Source organism: Manis pentadactyla, chromosome 9, assembly GCF_030020395.1.
Source record: "Manis pentadactyla isolate mManPen7 chromosome 9, mManPen7.hap1, whole genome shotgun sequence".
Taxonomy (NCBI): Eukaryota; Metazoa; Chordata; class Mammalia; order Pholidota; family Manidae; genus Manis; species Manis pentadactyla.
In genome coordinates, this window is record NC_080027.1 from 110,377,826 (window position 1) to 110,396,839 (window position 19,014).

At 43.4% G+C, this 19,014-nt stretch overlaps 2 protein-coding genes and 1 pseudogene across 2 annotated transcripts in view; 1 reads left to right on the forward strand and 2 right to left on the reverse strand.

The window, feature by feature from the left end:
- Positions 1 to 19,014, forward strand: part of LOC118925963 (uncharacterized) — a 40,551-nt gene that overhangs the window by 1,260 nt on the left and 20,277 nt on the right. The gene's annotated exons all lie outside the window — the stretch shown is intronic.
- On the reverse strand, positions 4,152 to 8,810 carry TEDDM1 (transmembrane epididymal protein 1). The gene is given in 4 exon segments (XM_036912387.2): positions 4,152 to 5,785; positions 5,788 to 5,934; positions 5,937 to 6,524; positions 6,527 to 8,810. Coding segments are annotated over 4 exon segments (1,101 nt in total). The 5' UTR covers positions 6,624 to 8,810; the 3' UTR covers positions 4,152 to 5,516.
- Positions 17,047 to 18,325, reverse strand: LOC118925962 (transmembrane epididymal protein 1-like; annotated as a pseudogene).

Below are 19,014 nucleotides of genomic sequence, written 5' to 3' on the forward strand. Positions count from 1 at the left end.
ACCTGAAATTCACCTGATGGTGTCTAGTCTTTACCACATATTTCAGGAGTCCCAGTTTTTGAGACATCAAGAGTTGTTTTTTTTTTTGCGTGCTTCCAGTGCCTTTGAAAAAGGAAAGGAAGAAATTTGTTCTCTTGGTTATTTTCTGTACCACAAATATGGAAGAGAAAGGTTGTCTGTGATCACACACATAACTTGGCTTCTTAGGTCAACATCTCTTCCCTTTAAGAGTATCTCCAACACTGGAGTGCTTTAAATATGACAGATGCAACATTCATCTCAAACAGGGACTTTTGGTATGTTTCAGCCAGGTGACATTCTGGAGGCAGTAAGGTGCCATGCAAACATAAGGGATTCCATCCTAAGTTTCAGTGCTACATGCTGAAGTTATGAGGTGATGGTTAAAGGCTGGGCTTTACTTCTTATCACCTCTGTTGGCTTAGTTCCTTAGCCACATGGAGCCTCAGTTTTCTTGCCTACAAAGTAGGGATACTAACTGCCTTGCATATTGTAAGGGTTAATTGTGACAGCATATATACATCTAGTAAATGCTTACAAAACAACAATTATAATTATTATGAGCCCAGGATAATCTGAAGAGATTGGATTCTTTCTTTCCCCATAACAAGCCTTCAGTACAACTTTCTAACTCAGTGTAATGCTGCACTCTTAGTTTTATGACTTAGTAGGCTTAGACCCAGTAAAAAGGTGAGCTGTTTTCATCTGATAGCTTTCTAGAGTCTTAAGTCTAAATGCCTCTGAGGGAGAGAGGACTGGGGAGGGGAAAGGTGATGCTCTGGTTTTAAAAGACATTTATTTCCAGATGCCAAACTGCCTAAGCTTTAAACAAAGCCTTCTGTGTTCACCACCACCAGCACTTAAGGTGGGGATAGCAAACATAATAGAGAATGAAACAGTAAGAAGCAAATGCAGTTTTTAAAGCTTATGGTAGTACATTTTGCTATGTGAGTGCCTGCTTCCCTTGCTAGGTATCTTAATCTGCTTGAGCAGCTTATTCATCTTTGTATCCCCCAGTCTTTGTATCCAGGTTGAGTGTTCAATAAATGATGTTTGTTGACCACACAGAAATGACAGCGGCACCATCAAGAGAACATGTGCTTTGAGCTGCTTTTCCAAGAATGGAAAAGGATTTGCTTTGATCCATTCATGTGACTGGGAGTTAGGAAAGTAATACATGATCACTGAGTCTTTCAGGAGGGAACAAGAGGCTTTGTCCTCCTTGGCCAGCCCTGTACTTGCTTAAACCAATCCAATTAGGGTCCAAATGAGTCCAAGGACTGATCAGGGAAGCTTTAAAGAATATGAGGGAAGAAAATGCGGAAGAAAGTCCCTCAACTAACTGGTTGGCGAAAACCAGATTGTAATTTTTAGAGAGATTTAAATTCAAGTGGCCTGTTTCATCCAGTTTGACTTCACTGTGTCTGCTGGCCTTTGTTCTCTTTCCTCTTCTTCCCTAAATTGCCATCTGCCCCCATTCTCCACCCCCTCCATAAAAAGAGCATTAGAATGCTTGAAACTCATGAACTTGTCTGTCTCTTGGTACATGCAGTATCAAAGCCAACAGGGAGTTCTGGTACATTAGAGTTGTTATATCCAAGGGGTGGGGTGGAGTACGAGAATGATATTACAGGTAAAACTTTTGCTCCAAGTCTGCAGAACTGACCGGGGACTAAAAACATTTTTGAAATATTTTGAAATATTTCTGCTACCTGAAATAAAAGGCCGTGTGGTGGGTGGGCTTCAACTGTGAGTTCTCCTCAGTTTCTCTCTTTTGAAGGACCCAGTCTCATTCCGCAGGCTGTAAACCCTTAATCTGGTGATCTGAGAGTGCCTTCCCTGGGCCTGTGTGGCTGCCTCGCACTCATTAGAGCCAGGATTTGGGGTGGGGCTCATACATACCCAAATCTTCAACCTAACTCACTGTTTGGGAATTGGACTTTTCCCTGTATGTGAATGGTTTCAATAGGCTTTCAATGAAACTGTTAATTCAAGATAAAAAGACATAGCTGAGACCCAGGCTTGAGAAACATCCTGGAAAACCAACCCAGAATTGCATTCTTTTTTTTTGTTTTTCTTTATAAACCAACACCAGTTCTTTAAAAAAAAAAAGACCAGCGTATAATCTTAAAATAAAACAAAATGAAGAAGAAAAGCAGGCTTGGAAACTGGGGTCATTACTCCTCAACCAAATTTTGGGGAGAAACTGCTGTTAGCAAGCTTTCACATTTCAATCTACAAAATTAAAGAATGAAAGACCAGGTTTTACCTCCGTTCAGTACCCAGTGTTGCACACAGGGAAATTGTTCGTTATCCTTTCTGACTGATACTCTTAAACTCAGGTTAGGAAATTAGAGGTTCAAGTCTCAGCGATTTTTCTTTGATTTGAGTTTTGTTGAAGGCCCCTTGAAATCATTTGATTGGCAAACCCTCCACTTCCCAAGCTGCATGTTGTGACTGCAGGTTTGGGTCTGTTTGAATCCTTCCCCAAATTTTGTCTTTAATAGGAAACTGCTTGGAGACTTGGGAAGAGTTAAATTTATCTTAGTTAATAACATGGAAAGTAAGTCCTACAGAGAAAATTAAAGGTGTGCAATTCTAGAATGGATCTTCATATCATTCTACCTTAAACATAAGGAAGGTGAGGCCACAATAACTTGTAGTAGCTCTCATTGAAGTCACTTCAGTGACTTAGTGAAATACATGCAGCGTTTTACAGGCTAATGGGCTTCCAAGGTGCAAACCCACTTGAGAGCCTCTTTCTCTTTCTCTTCCTTCAGTGTCCTTAGGCCGTGGGCGATGCATTCCCCAATCACCAAAGACTAAAACTGAAACCCTACTGAACCTACCAAGAAAGTACAGAGCACAGGGCCAGTTTACCTCTGAATCCTACACTGCAAGTTACCCTGTGCCTTACATACAGTGGATATTCTGTATGTTCTTTGTGAATAACTAGATTACCAGGAAAAAAAAAAATGCTTTATGGCAGGTTGTCTTTAAAGGAATCTTTGGAGATCATTTTGCATATTTAATAATCTGTCCCTAGTTTCATTGTTTTGTAATCTGGGATTTTCATAGATAAATTTTGTTCTTTATTCACAATGTATGTATGGATCTATCTTTGTTACCTAGATTGATTGGAACATTATTGAAGCTTATTAAAAAGTTTAGGAAGTTTTAGCATTGTGATAAAAAAATCATTTGAATCAGAGTGTCTCCTTTAGTTAGTACTTTTTCCAAAGATCCTCTGCTGGACCCACAGCTCTTGCCTCTCCCTCTATCCCATGAGTTGATTTGAATCCGTTTATTTCACATTCACATGCCAAATTTTAACAGGAAACAGACAGCCCTGGTGTATGTTTTCTGATGCTTGGGCAATAGGTAGACTTGGTTTTGTATTTTTCCTGACCTCCTCCCGGCTACCTTTTAAACTTGTTGTTGGGACACTTGTTTACTGATTAGGGACCGAGAGGCTTGGCTGGGGTGGTGTGAACATAGTGCCCTCTGGTGGAATACTGTGAGAATTACAGACTTCTGCCCTCAAGCTTAAGACTTGAGTGGTCTTTTCTCTACCGGCCCTCAAGGGAAGGGGCCTCTCTGTTACATCTATATTATAGTAAATTAATGACATACAAGTTTATTACATTCACTGTATATTTAAGAGATATGATGGTATCAATTGATTATGAAAGGTTTGTTATTCATTGTAAAATGAGGCCTCAAATGACTAGAAATGGGCAGCCAGCAGTGTAGTTTGTGCTTTAAATCATCTCCCATCAAAGTGTATGAGAGGTGAAGACACAAGGAGGTTTCCCCAGGAAGGTAACTGAAAAGGGTCAAGGAACCAAGAGTTACGGGGAACGGCAAGGATCGGAAAACTTGGTCACAAACAAGTCTTATCCTCAGCCCTCCCTTGGATCTGAGCCCAGAAATCTAAGAGCCAGGCAGGAGCTGCGAGTCTGCCAGACTCCCACTCTCCCTGGGAAGGTGTGCAGGGGAGCTGGGTGGTGGGCGGAAAGCGTGACACAGTCACACCTGTTAGGGGGTCTGGAGTTTTCCCACTCTGCCACTTGTTCCACTTGTGTCTTCTGGGTGACTTTTTTCTTTCTTTTTTTCTTTCCCTCTTGCTGACCTTTTTTATCTCTCTCTCTTTCCTTCTTTCTTTCTCTTTCTCTCTTTTCTAACAGTTTCATTTTGAGAATCAGTCCCTTCTCCATTGCCATTAGCAAAGTCACTGTGGCCCCGGGGACACAGTCACCGGCTTGAGTAAGACGCACTGGCAGGTGAATTCCTGTTTGGCCGTGTACCAGCTATGAGGCTTGGGCAACTCGCCCTGCTGAGTTTCCGTGCTCTGGAGGTTCCTTATAGGAATGCCTGTGAGGATTCAAGAACAATGACAAAGTAAACAGTTCAAAGACAGGTTACTGGATTTTGTTATCCCAAGAATGAGGAAGAGAGTGGACCCATTACTAAGGAGGTGACTCAGGCCTTAGGGTTCTTGGTGTCTTTCAGAGTCTCCCAGAACCTCAGACCTGTCTGGCAACATATTTAGAAGGAACAGAGGCAGGCAGAGATTCTGGAAGCAACTAAGTCTTTATTAAGCATCACCTATACTGTATATGTGAGGCATACATAGGAAATTACGCAACTTGGATGTGGTAAAGTCCTTACCCTTCAGAATTCTACACTTTAGATGATGAGAAAAAACCTTCCCAAGGGAAATGGTTTCAGAAACAGAACAAAACAAAGTGTATCAGCTGTATGAGCAACTTAACAAGGTGGGTTTAGTATAAATGCCTAAGGGATCAGTAAGAGTTCTTGGAGAGGGCCTCCTTGGGGATAAAGCCTGGGGGGCTTTATGCTGGGTACCAGAAAGCATGGTAAACATGTGATTGTAGGATGGCATTCTGTGGGATGCAAGGGAGTGAAATTGGCAAAGACTCAAGAATAAGATCCAGTAAATTACATGTATGTAGGTGGTGATGGTAAAATAAGTAAGCTTTGACTTAGTAGGAATAAAATATGAAGTTGGGGGAGTATTTGAACATTTGAATTCTATAAAAACTTGAATTCTGCAAATTTAAAATGTCACCATTCAAGCATTAATAAAGTCTGACTTCCTGAATTTGCATTTGAAATGAAGTCAATCCTTAAAAATGAGCTGGGGTGGGGAGAGAGGGGAGCAAAAAGAGCATAATTTCAACCTGAATAAATTAATTACAAATTATGCTTATGCTGCTTCCACATGATGGCACCACTTTGGTGAGCAAACAGAAGTACCCACTTGTCTTTATCAGGATGAGACTTGAATGACTCCAGTTTTGAATTGTGAGAAATCATCATTCCCTCAGGTAAAAGGTATCACTTGTGCCTGAGAAGCAGCTGGTGGCATGACTGCTGGACTCTGCTCTCCTCCCTTCAAAGGCCTTCAAAAGCAGAAGCTTTCTCTTCCCCCATGGCTTTCCTTGCGCACTACCCATTCCCCTGGCCCTCTCCCCTCACCCCAGCAATCCCACCAGCCGCCCTTCCTCAGGCCCCTGTCCGCTCACCTCCTCAGTGAGTAGAGGTTCAGGGACAGCAGACGTGCCAGCTGTGGACCAACTGCTCTCCTTCCCCGGGGACTGAAGGGGGCCCAGTGCACATGAGTGAGAGAGAACCCAAGGAGGAAGATGGGGTGGACCTGTGCCAGGCTTTTTGGGCCCTGTGTCAGGGGAGCTCTTGGAAAGGAGAAGAGCCTGGTCATCCCTCTCCGACAGCTCCACCCTGGCAGCAATCTGTAGAGCCATCCCACCATCCTCCTGGAGCACAGAGCTGCTTCAGACCCCGTCAGCGTCAAGCTGGGACTGTAATACCCGTGCCAAAAGGAGGAGATGCCGTAGATCCCCAGCAGGCCGAAAGCATTGATCACCATGTGCAGCAGAAGGTGGTGACAAACATGATATCACTGATGTCCTCGTCCTGCCAGGGGTAGCCAGTGACTGGTCTGTACAGAATGAAGCCTGCCTGCATCAGCCAGGAGCCCATGATCAGGAACAGAGGGGTCTCCATCAGGGAGAGACTGAACCTGTCAGGGTCCCACAGCTGTCCAGTCAGCACCAGCATCGTCAGGAGCACCACCAAGGTGAACAGACAATGAACCTGCAGCTCCACCCCCGTTGAGACCTGGACGTGAGATGCCAACAGTGGCAGGAGCACGTAGAAGGTCAGGGCCAGGGCGCCTTTCTCCAGGGATGCACACCTCCAAGGCAGCAGGTTCTTGCTCATGATGTCTACACAGCCATTGAGGGTGAGGATGATGAATACGGTGAGGTGCTGCCACTCTTTGAGGTACTTGAACCTGGGTGGCAGTTCCCTGCTCATCGGAACCAAACCCCCTTCAATTCTGCTGATCTCATAAGCTACCAGGATGGAGCCAGTCACCACCTTCAGCAAACCTCCATAGGAAATTTTCCACAGCCTGGCCCATCGTCCCTTATTCGTGGAAGGACATGAATGATAAGGAGAGATTCATTGAATATCACGGCTTTGGAGATGACTATTGCCTGATACAATCCATGTAAGACTAGGAACAATCCTGGGTACACATGACCCATAAAGGTTCCCATTGAACTACGGATCTGTCTAACGAAGAAGAGAACAGCAAAACTCAGGCACGTCCACACCTTCTGGGGCCACTTCAAGGTCTGGGCTTTGGGAAGAATTGCCTTCCATCCGCTTTTATCATCTCACCCCACGCACTGTTCCTCCACAGAGAGGAAATGTTTCTGGAACCAAACCTTTGGTGGCCAAAAGCCTATTGTTCCATTCCGTTCTGACACACTGAGAACAGCTAGCTTCTGCCACAGAAGAAAACTGGCAAAACTTTAGGGGCTCCCCTCTATGGCCCTCGAGGAGCTTCTGGTTACTCTTGTCCCTTTCTCCCATGGCTTCCTTCCCCTTGTGCTGCCCAGCACTCAGAGGAAGAGGAGAGGGGCGCAAGGGAAGGGGAAGGGGCTGCCACAGTATCCAGTGGAAGCACTCAGAATCCCTTGAGTATCCTTCGGTACTTCTGACGTAACTTTGATCCAATTGTAAGCTTTTCTTTTTGGACACATATATTTATAAACATTTGTGACCATGTAATACATACTTAGCGCCTATCTGACTTTCCTAAGCTTCTCTTACAGACACATGGTAAAAGCTACCAAGAAAGCCCCCTTCACCTCCTCCCCCTACCTTTACACATCTGTGCACCCACCCTCTACCTTCAGCATCTCTACTGGCCAGTAAATGAATCTGAAAAGCTACCCTTCGATATTGATTTTAGGAACTGTGGGGGTTTTGTAGTGTGTTGGTCTGAGTAAGCTTGAGCCATTTTTCCCAGAATTCCCTTCCCTGTTGGCTCCAGGTTGGGTTGGCTACAAAAGCAATTTACATGAGAATCTGAATGTGGAAGCAGCAATCTAAGCACACTCTGAAGGTGTAGGGTGCCAAGCGCCACTGTAGCTCATACGTCCTCTTACTGATCTGCTGGTTCACCTCCTTGGCATGGCTAGCAGCCAGACCTATAGCTCCCTCAGTTTCTCTTGATGTGAAGGGCACCAGCTGCTTTTGCAGGTCATCTGCCCCCTGAGGTATGAGGGGTTGACAGACAGACACAGGACCCATTTGTCCTTGTGGGTTTCACTTTGTCATAGTTATCCCTAACTTCCTGTAATATACTTCTCCCGCCTATTGCCACATTGACCTGACATGACCTCAGTCCCATCACAACAAAGAGGCAACAGCCTTCCATAGATTATTCACTACGGATGCATAAGATCTACTATCCATAAGAAATCCATGTGTAGATTACTCTGCTTCCATGATCCATCCCCAACTGATACAGGAGATTAAGGTGTAATTCCTTAAAATGCAGATAATGTCAAGAGAAATGACTCCAGTGAGCTGGTATTAGGCATTTGTATTTTAATGTGAATTAGCCCATCAGTTTCAGTGATCTGTTACTTGACTAGTATCTAATGCACTTCTGAAGACAAAAATCCTAGGTATTGGGTAATTGCTAACAGTATAAGGCAGAGAGAATAGTGGAGAACAAAGTACAGGGTACATGAGGCATGCCCTGGGTCCACAAAAAGTAATGGGTTTATTGCAGGAAGTACACAAATAAGAGTTTCTCTAGGGGTGATAACTGTGCTGGGGGAAAGGAAGTGCATCACTCAACATGAACCATGCTGACATCACAGTTTTCTGCATAATCATCAGTCCTCACGGCACAAGCTATGCTGTGGGGTAGAGAGGCAGCATCTGTATACTGACAGAGCCCTTAGAGGAGAGGAGGACAATTTACACTAAGGTCACAGCACTGCCTCTGAGGCTTTAGTCCTATCCAAATGCCTACCCTTTCTCAAGCCCACTTAATTCTAGAAAAATTAAATCCCTGTCCACCCTTGAGGATGGCAGTAATTCAGATTGCTTCTTGCTTCTGAGAAATTTGGATGAGGTTGGGGATTTGAGTGTGAGGGCAAGTTGGAAAAATAAAGCTTAATTCTGCCTTTTGAAAGAATACACATTAAAAATTTTAATTTTAGATATTTTTATTCAATTAATGTACAGTCATTGTAGAAAAATCAGGTAAAATATATAAGCAAAAACATTAAAAATAATTTGTAATCCCATAAGTTGGGGTTGACTATTGTCATCATTGAAGTACAGAAACATGGTTTTAAGACAGCATGAAGAAGTGGAAAATGCAAGCACTTGAAGTCAAAAGTCAGTTCTGATTCCAGTTCTCCCTTAATTTGAGTGTCATACCCCTTATTTGAAAATTATGAGTGTAGAAGTTAACTTTCTATTAAAGTGATAATAAAAGGTCATGAATATGATTGCACAGAAATGCACATATTTAACTGCTGTCTCTTTCTCCATTTTGGTGAATTATCGAAACACTGACAGTGCCCCTAGAGGAGAGGAGGAGAATTTACACCCAGATCACAGCACTGCCTCTGAGCTCTCAGTCCCATCCAAATCCCTACCCTTTCTCAAATCCACTTGATTCTAGGAAAACTAAATCTCTCTCTGGAGAGCTCAATGCTCAGAGGAGATTCAGAGGGAACATCTGAGGGACACTTCTGAAGTGAGGAAGGAGAAGCCTAGGATTCTCTTTGGTTCTCGGATTTGCACAGGGCCCATTGCATGTGCAGGGCTGGGCCAGAGAGCATGTAGTCTGCAGGTCTCAAGAGGGGCTGCATTTGGTCGCTCTTAGTATTGCTTCTAGTATGTCAAGGCTGGGCTCCAAGTGAGGTGGGGGCAGCAGAGCTTATTCTAGCTCCCACACTCACCCACCTAGTAGTTCCTGGCTGCTCTGAGTGGCTGCCAGTGATCAGAGGAAGAGAGAGATCAGCAGCACTGCCCCAACAGTAATGTGTGGTTGAAAGTGGCACATATGAGGGCCAGTAGCCCCATCTTGGCCAGGCACCAGGGCTACATGCTGTTCATTAAAATATCAGTATCCTGATCTCAAGACTTTGAAGATAGGAATCATCCATCCCAAACCAGACGGTTCCCACAGGTAACCAAGAAGGAAGCCAAAGGTGGTGAATGATTATCAGAACTGGCAGACAGCTCTGGAGTCTATGGGCACCAAGTACCTGAAAGCTGTTTCCTGAGGAAAACTCAGCTTCACCACAGGAGCCATGGAGGTCTTTCCTGCCCTGGCTGCTCCCCAGTGGAACTTTCCTCAGACCTGCCTCCACTAACTGGCGCCGCCCCACATTCTCAAGGAGCCCCAGCACAGCCAGTGCTGCTTGTCGGCATGAAATGCTAAAATGACCAAGAGGTCTTCAGGAATTCAGCAAATACAAATTTACTAACTGCTGTGGATTCTACTGAGCATAGCAGGGCATATAAACAAGTGTAGTCTCAAAGAGCTGGCAGTTTAGTTCAAGACACGCCCCTCCACACTCACACAGTCCAACACACACATGCAACATAGACATAGAAAACTATTCAGACTCCCTCTGTTCCATAGAAATCAATTGTCACATGTAATTTTACATTTTCTAGCAGAAACATTAAAAAAGCATAAAAAGGTAAAATTAATTTTAGTGATATCTTCAACCCAGTATATCCAAAATGTTATTTCAATTAATATGTTGTAAACATACTACATATTCAATTAATATATGATAACAATACTATAAATAATAATGCTATTTCATGTAATTAGTATAAGAATTACAAATGCAATATTTTAGATTCCTTGTTTCATACTAAGTCTTCAAATTCCAGCATATATTTCACACTTATAGCACATCTCAATTCAGATACGCCATATTGCAAATGCTCAATGGCTCCATGTGGTGAGTGGCCCCTGTATTGGATGGTGCAGTTTAGACAGGATAGAATGAGGTGTTGAGTGAATTTTAAAGTTTCAGTGAAACAAACTTTATGGAGAAGGTAGAAGTTAGGGCAGAAATGGCATCTAGAGAGCTGCATTACAAGTTAAATTGCTGTGGGATTTTAACATGGTGCTTTCCAAAAGCATTGCTTCATTTACCTCCCTTTTGTTTAGGAGGGCACCATCGTCATCATCAAGAACGATTGCAACTCACCTTGCTGCAAGGCAGAAATACACCACAGGAAGGGAGAAAGCCAGAGGCTGGGGGCTTGTGCAGAACCACACAGGAAGTGGGTCCGGGGAAATAGGCTCAAGGGCAGAGATAGCCCCTATGTTCAGGGGCCAAACTTTATCTTATTTTAAGGGTGAATAAGCCATGGGTTTTATCACTGACTTACCCAAACAAGGCTCACAAGAGATGGAAAACATCATTCTAATTCCTTAGTTTGAAAGGAAACTATGCTTTATTTTTCCTGGCACACTAGCTCCTAATTTTGCTCTTAGAAATTTTCTTTAATGTGAGCTTTATACCTCGTTGCATAACCATGACTTAGGTTTCACAGTTTATGTAATTGATTTCAGGTACTTTGGGATGATCACATTTCAACAGCTGCAGATTTTTTTTTTTCCTGGAAACTTTTGGCAAGGTGGAAGCACATACTCAGTTTACCTCTTTGATACCTATTTCTTCCCTTATGACTATGCTATTAATTCATATCCATGGGTGAGGTCAGAACTGAAGGACACTGAGTCAGTTTTTCCGTAGATCATTTCTCTTCCAAACCAGAATATGCATCCCCAAGTTAGGGGTTAATCTTTTCTCCCTCTTGTTCAGGATTCTTAATTCTGCAGTTTTAATCTTTTCTCTCTCTTGTTTGGGATTCTTAATTCTGCAGTTTGGGGACCCTACTATAAATTTCAAAATTCCCTGTGGGAGATATGGCTATCTGATCACTGAACAGTCTTCCTTTCTTACAACAACGTAGAGTGTTGCTGGCAACCTGCCACCCAGTCAGAGACCACGCTTCCCAGCTGCCCAGTGACTGAGTTTGGGCCAGTGGAATGTATGGAAGGGATGTGTGCCACTTCAAGACATGGCCCATAGAAACCTCCCTCCTGTCCCTCACCCTTTCTTTTTCCACATCTGCTGGCTGAACACAGAGGACTGTGAGGCCCAAGAGAAGGGTGAAGTCACAAGATGGGAGAAGTCGGCCTTCTGAAAGACCAGGTGGAAGGTGCCCACTAACTAGGAATGCTGGCATTGACTTTATGAGTGTGGGAAACATAACCCTCTGTTGTGTCATGCCAATACAATTTAAGGGTTATCTGTTTTGAATCAGTTAATTAATATAGTAATATACACTGTCCAGCAAGCCTCCAGGAGGCCCACTGGAAGTCATGTAAATATAACCCCTGGCCATCAACTTTGATGCGACAAACTACCTGAAAGGTTAAGCTAATTACTCCCACCCAAATCCCTCCTCTGTCTTGGTTTCTCAAAGTCAAATTCTCCTGCATGCTGTCCAAGGCAGTGTTTCTGGGGCCCAGGAAATTATATCCACAAAGGCTGCCTTATGATTATAGACATAGAGCACAAAAACTCAGTGGTCCTGGAGCTTCTCATTTTCATTGGGATCTCATGGTTTCCATGGGCTGAGAATCCAATATAGCTTAACTGAGCTCTGTGCTCCGAATCACACCAAGCTGAAATCAGGTGCTGCCTGGGCTTTGATTCTCATTGGAGGTTCCAGATCCTCTTGCAGACTCACTAGCTGTTGGTAAATTTCAGCTCCTTGCAGTTCTAGAACTGGAGCTCCCATCTTCTTGGGGCTTTCGGCCCGGGATTGCTCTAGCAACTAGTTTATCGCAGTCCCTTGCTATGTGGCCTCTGTAGGAGGAGCTTCACAACATAGCTGTTTGCTTTCTTCCAGGCCAACAGGCCCTGTAAAGACCTTCCCACCCAACCAGGTGGAACCCATCCAGGACAATCTACTTCTCACTAATTCAGACTCTGCTGATCAGTAACTAATCATGGAAGTGGTATTCCGTTATATTCACTGGTCTCACTCACACTCAAGAGGAGGGGATTGCGCAGTACACTAGGGGCAGGATTCTTGGGGGCTGCCTTAGAATTCTGCTTACCACACCATCCAATCCTCCTTTTCATCATTACGCAGAGTTTCAGTAGAATTGTGTACATCTTTGTACCTTTCTCATTATCGCATTGCTCACTCCTGCATAGTGCCTGGAAAATGGTAGCTGCCTAGGATTTTTAAATGAATTAATCCATCCTTCGGTCATCCTGATTAAACTTAGAAGATCCCTTATTTTAGTACCCACATGTTTACAAATTAGTCTCCTTCATTATATGTTTACTTTTGTGAAATTCAGTCGTAAAAGTTTTTCTCTTGTCGTTCTAAATATCTGTGTGTGAATTCTGTTTAAGGCTTCTGGCCTCCTGGGCAGTTCCTCACCTGGTGTTTCAGATGCAGTCCTAGTATAAAATAAATGACAACCTAAACTAAGATAGCTCAAGATTTAATAAAGGTACTTCTTACATAGATGAGGGCAGAGTGTAAGGAGACCACAAAACATAGTTTAGTAATAGCTGAAGCTCTTCCTACCTCTTGGCACTAAGGAACATGGGATGGCAGTAGTTCCTGATATGGGCAAGGATAGTGTAGTGTGTTGAATGGTGGCCTCTAAAATGTTGCAATAACCTGAAAAATAATACTGAGGGTGTTGTGGTGATGGGGTACTGCCAGCTTGATGTAGGAGCTGAGAGAATTAAAATCCTGATCTCTCTCTCTCTCTGCATCTTCCTGGGTTTCTTTTCATCCCTGGCTTAGTGTTGCCCAAAGCCTGGGGATAAGGGGGTTCAATGATGTGCTACAGACCAGGCACAGTCTACTGGAAGAGACAGCAGGATGGAGGTAAAAGATGGATTTGAAGGGGCAAACTGAAGATATGTAGCTCATCTCTTTTTGGGTTATAGGTAGGGAAACCATAAATCTCAATTTGCCTGAAGCAGTTTGGGTTTTACCTATTGTCTGAGTGCAAGATTAATTTTGCCTCTTTTTTCAAGTGTCTAGGTTTGAATGATACATTTATGGTTACATACGTTATGGGTTAAAATTCAATTGGATCATTATTCGCATGGAGACAGAATTTGCTGTAGGGTGTATTAAATGAAGCCAGTCACCCCGCCTTTCAAGATGCCCTCTCTCCTGATGGCTCTGTGGTCCTAACCATTCTTACAGGTATAAGGAGAAAACGTAAGACCTTGTGAAGTTAACAAGAACAGACCTGTCTCCAAAACCTGCATCATGTGCTCCACATTTTCTGCATTCAACATTTTCCACTTCGCCTTGAAGATCTCTTCATTTCAAGGCATACAAATCTCCCGTTTCTTTTTAACTCCTGCATAGTACACAATAATTTATTAAACTATTCCCCAAGAGGAATGATTATTATTTAAGTTCCCTATGAAAACAATGCTTCAGTGACAATTCTTGTACATGTTCTTTGTGTACAACATGTATGAATATTTCTGGACTAGATGCTGTATTAGAGTCCTCAGCTACAGACCACAAGAATCCATTCTGACTGGGTTGAGAAAGGCATTCATTGAAATAGATGAGTTAGTTCACAGTCATTCACAGCATCACAAAATGGCTCCAGGTAAAGTCTGAAGGATCAGTGCCCAGAGCCGCATTGTCAAAATGGGTTAAGGTTCCTGTTTCTGGCAATGACCCTAGAACTACAGGGCAAACCAGCTTGATGAAGAACAGAGATTGCCATCTGTGCCACTGTTGCTACAGAATAGAAACCCCATTCAGAGCCAGTTTTCCTTACATTGCTCACATTTGAGTTGAAGTCTTAGGTGGGTGTGTCTAATTGGTTACATGCCTGTACCCGAGGTAGGTCTAAGGATACCAGGGATTAACAATAAAAATCTACCAGGAAGGCAGGCTGGATAGTGTGGAAATGTATCAAAATGTTGGGAAGCTGGATCAAAAATGTGGTTAGGCTCACATGACAGATGTCCGCTGCGGTTCGCAAGAAGGGGACTTGCTTACTTGAAGGATATGTGACTTCAAATTTTGGCACACTTTGCTAAACTGACCAAGAAAATGCAGACAAATTTGCATTGCCACCTGCAGTATATAACATTTCCCTATTTCCTGCATCTTCTCCAGCAATGGATAATGTAATAACGGATAATAATTTCTTTAATACTTCTGACATTTTGACAACCTGACAGTGAAATAAAGATCCTAGTTTATTTTAAATCTGCTTTTTCTCAAAATTGGTTAACATATTTTTAAAATGATTTTAAGCCATTTTTTCTTTGGAGACATAATCATTTATATCTTCTGCCCATTTTTTATACTAGGTTGCTTTTTTGTTTGTTAAAGTTTGAACATCTCTCTGTCTTCTGGTTATTGACTTTTTTTGTCTGTTACATATGTTGAGAACATCCTTCACAGGGTCTCTTTTCTTTTATCTTTTTTTCTTGTGTTTTTTAGTTATGGGAAATCTAAGCAAAGTGGGTAATCTCTTCATAGTGTTTTCTCGCTCAAGAAAATTGTTCATGTCTGCTAGTATAAAATATCTTCCTTCATTTCATGCAAAACATTTTTATAGACTTGTTCATGTTTAACTTTTCAATCCATCTGTAATCCTTTTTTCAATGCTGTATGAAGTAGAAATTAAGGTTTGGGGTTTTTTTGTCCCAAATGGAGAGCCACTTCATTCTCACATTACTTGAAGAGCCCATCCTTAGCGTGTATTTAATTCTCACACTGCTTATTTTCTATTTCTGGAGTCTCTATTACATTGGACAATGTTGACTTATGGGCCTATGGTACTTTGTTCTACACCACAGTCTTAATTATTGAATATTTATAATTTATTATGGAAGCTGGTAAAGCAATTTAGTCCACATATTTTTCTCCTAGAGAAAAAAAAAAGACATGGGTTTTTCTCTCTATTTCTTTCCCAGATACACTTTGAAATGGGTTTTGTTGAATTCCATTAAAGTCATGTGGAGAGTATTTTGATTGGGAGTGCATTTAACTTAAATACGTCTCTGTAAATGTGGGTATGTTACCTGAAAGATATGTTTTATGGATTATGATGTTGGGAGAGATTCATTAATGATCAGGGATTTGCTTAGCAGTTTATAACTAGGATGTGGATGACTTGGGAAGAGACACAAGGAAGTGTTTTCTGTTTCTCCATCACTTAACATGACTATAATAAAAAATGGCAATAAAAAAATGGAAACCCAGAAGAAAAATAATGGGAAAGAGCCTAGGAATTAGGCTTAACAGAGAAGCAAAAAGGATTAGAAATACTTAGTCAAGGGAACATGTCCCAGACTCCACTCTGACCTGTACCCAGAAATGTAAGCCCCAGTCAGGAGTGTGGAGGCCCATCAGCCTCTCCACGCCCTGGGGCACCTGGGGGTAGAGACAGGTGTGTACTCCTTGAGGGGATGGGAGACAATTGCACAGTTCTACTAGGTCTCTTTGCTGCCCACTTTCTACCCATTTCCTTGTCTGGATCAATCACCCCATTCTCTGCAGAGAAGTTGGTGGAACCCAGACAATGGAAGCAGAGGCTTAAATTTCAGATCTACCAGCTTAAATAAGGTCTTGTCCTGCCATGAGTCTTCAGACAAATTAACCTGTTGGAATCTCAGTTATAGAGACTTACGGAAATCCAACAGGGTGTACCTTACATAAATATATTAAGCAATTATATACAGAGAAACTATTTTAAACAGGTCAGTGGAGTTTATTTTACACACAGATCAGGAAGACAGGGGACCCGCTTGGTTAGATGATTCAGACTTCAGATCATCAATGCCCCCCCTGAGAATGCATAGAGCAGTCAGACATCACATTTAAAAGAGACAAGAAAGGGAGGCTCTGAAAGCACATGAGACTTTATTTAGCATCAGCCATGTAGAGGACAGTGTTATATTCTTCTGGAACATGCAAAGCAAATTAGGTAACTAGGATATGACAAATTCTCTGCTCTTAAGGAGACTACCTTCTAATTTAAAAAACAACCTCCTTGTGAGAAACTGAACGAAGCAGACTGTATCAGCAGTGTGGGCAAAAAATAAAGCAGATTTAGTTGAAATGCTGAAGAGTGCCAGATCAAAGGAGTATATGAGACTTTTCAGGAGAAGGATTTCTTGGTGGTAGTGGTGCAAAGAGATTTAATGCTGGATGGAAAATAATACTGCGTAGTAAAAATTGGCAATGGCTTTTTCTGAATTGTAAAGGATGTTATTTGGCAAAGCACAAGCGTAGGATATATATAGTAAATAAGATCTAGTAAGTTGCTGGTGAGGCTGGTGGTAGTTAAACAAGTAGCTAGGCACCTTGCTTTGGCTGGATCAGAAGTCAGGAATGAGAAAAGTGATGGCATTTCAAGAAAATACAGTTTATGAAAACTTGAAAAACTATGATATGAAAGAATTCTCACTTTACGTGCAAATTTTGCAACACTGCTTATCTACCCAAATTTATAAATTATCTGTGAGGTTCTTATCACTTGAACCAGGCAGGATAAGTGAATTCTACCATATCTGTTTCCACATGGTAATGTCACTTCAGCTGGCAAACAGAAATACCCACCATTGCCGTTCAGTTTCACGAGAAGCCTTTATTCCTCCAGTAAAAGGCTGAGAAGCAGCTGGTGGCATGACTGCTGGACTCTGCTCTCTCCCTTCAAAGGCCTCCCTTCTGTTTTCTCTTCCCCCATGGCTTTCCTTGCACACTACCCATTCCCCTGGCCCTCTCCCCTCACCCCAGCAATCCCACCAGCCGCCCTTCCTCAGGCCCCTGTCCGCTCACCTCCTCAGTGAGTAGAGGTTCAGGGACAGCAGACGTGCCAGCTGTGGACCAACTGCTCTCCTTCCCCGGGGACTGAAGGGGGCCCAGTGCACATGAGTGAGAGAGAACCCAAGGAGGAAGATGGGGTGGACCTGTGCCAGGCTTTCTGGGCCCTGTGTCAGGGGAGCTCTTGGAAAGGAGAAGAGCCTGGTCATCCCTCTCCGACAGCTCCACCCTGGCAGCAATCTGTAGAGCCATCCCACCATCCTCCTGGAGCACAGAGCTGCTTCAGACCCCGTCAGCGTCAAGCTGGGACTGTAATACCCGTGCCAAAAGGAGGAGATGCCGTAGATCCCCAGCAGGCCGAAAGCATTGATCACCATGTGCAGCAGAAGGTGGTGACAAACATGATATCACTGATGTCCTCGTCCTGCCAGGGGTAGCCAGTGACTGGTCTGTACAGAATGAAGCCTGCCTGCATCAGCCAGGAGCCCATGATCAGGAACAGAGGGGTCTCCATCAGGGAGAGACTGAACCTGTCAGGGTCCCACAGCTGTCCGGTCAGCACCAGCATCGTCAGGAGCACCACCAAGATGAACAGACAATGAACCTGCAGCTCCACCCCCGTTGAGACCTGGACATGAGACGCCAACAGTGGCAGGAGCACGTAGAAGGTCAGGGCCAGGGCGCCTTTCTGCAGGGATGCACACCTCCGAGGCAGCAGGTTCTTGCTCGTGATGTCTACACAGCCATTGAGGGTGAGGGTGATGAATACGGTGAGGTGCTGCCACTCTTTGAGGTACGTGAACCTGGGTGGCAGTTCCCTGCTCATCAGAACCAAACCCCCTTCAATTCTGCTGATCTCATAAGCTACCAGGATGGAGCCAGTGGCCACCTAAGGCAAACCTCCATAGAATATTTTCCACAGCCTGGTCCTTCACCCCTTATTCCTAGGAGGGCAAGAAGGACCCAAGGAAGAGTCACTGACTACCATTGCCTTAAAGACCACTGTTGCCTGATTCAGTCCATAAAATAAAAGATACAGACCTGGGTATAAATGACCACTGAACTTTCCCATGAATTTACAGGTCTGTCTGACTAGGGAGTAAAGGACAGAACTGAGCACTCTCTGCCCTCCTGTCCCTTGAGGGCTCTCAAGTTTTGGGCTGCATATGTAGAGCTAACTTCTGCCTACTTTAATCATCTCCTTCTGCCCATGGCTCCCAAACAGAATGGAAAGTTCTGGAAAGGAGCCTAAGCTCTTGGTGAGGTGGGTCTCATTGTTTCGTTCCATTCCAGTGCACTGGAAACAAACTGACTTTGCCAGAAAAAAGAAGACTGTTTCCTAGCATGCACCTGTGAGAATGAGTGTTCTCAGGATCTCTGTGTTTGGGTCTTTGAGATATTTCTGGTCACATGTGTCCCTCTTTCCCAGGTCCATGACATGCTTTCTTCTGTGCTTGGAGGAGCATGGAGAGGTGCACAAACATGGAGATTATCTGTAAAATGCCTGGGTTACTCACATTTGCACATCTTTGAAGACTCCTTACTCATATCTTTGGTCATATACTGAAAGCAACTACATTCTTCCTGAACATACAAATTTATAAGCATTTCAGGCTGTGCTCACATAGAATAATACTGAACACCTACCTGGCCTCTTTTTTTCTGTAACAAATTGGGGAACCACCCCCACTTGTCCCCAGACCTCTCTCTACTGGACAGTTGAACCTGAAAAGCTACTTTTTGAGATCAGTCTTGGGATGT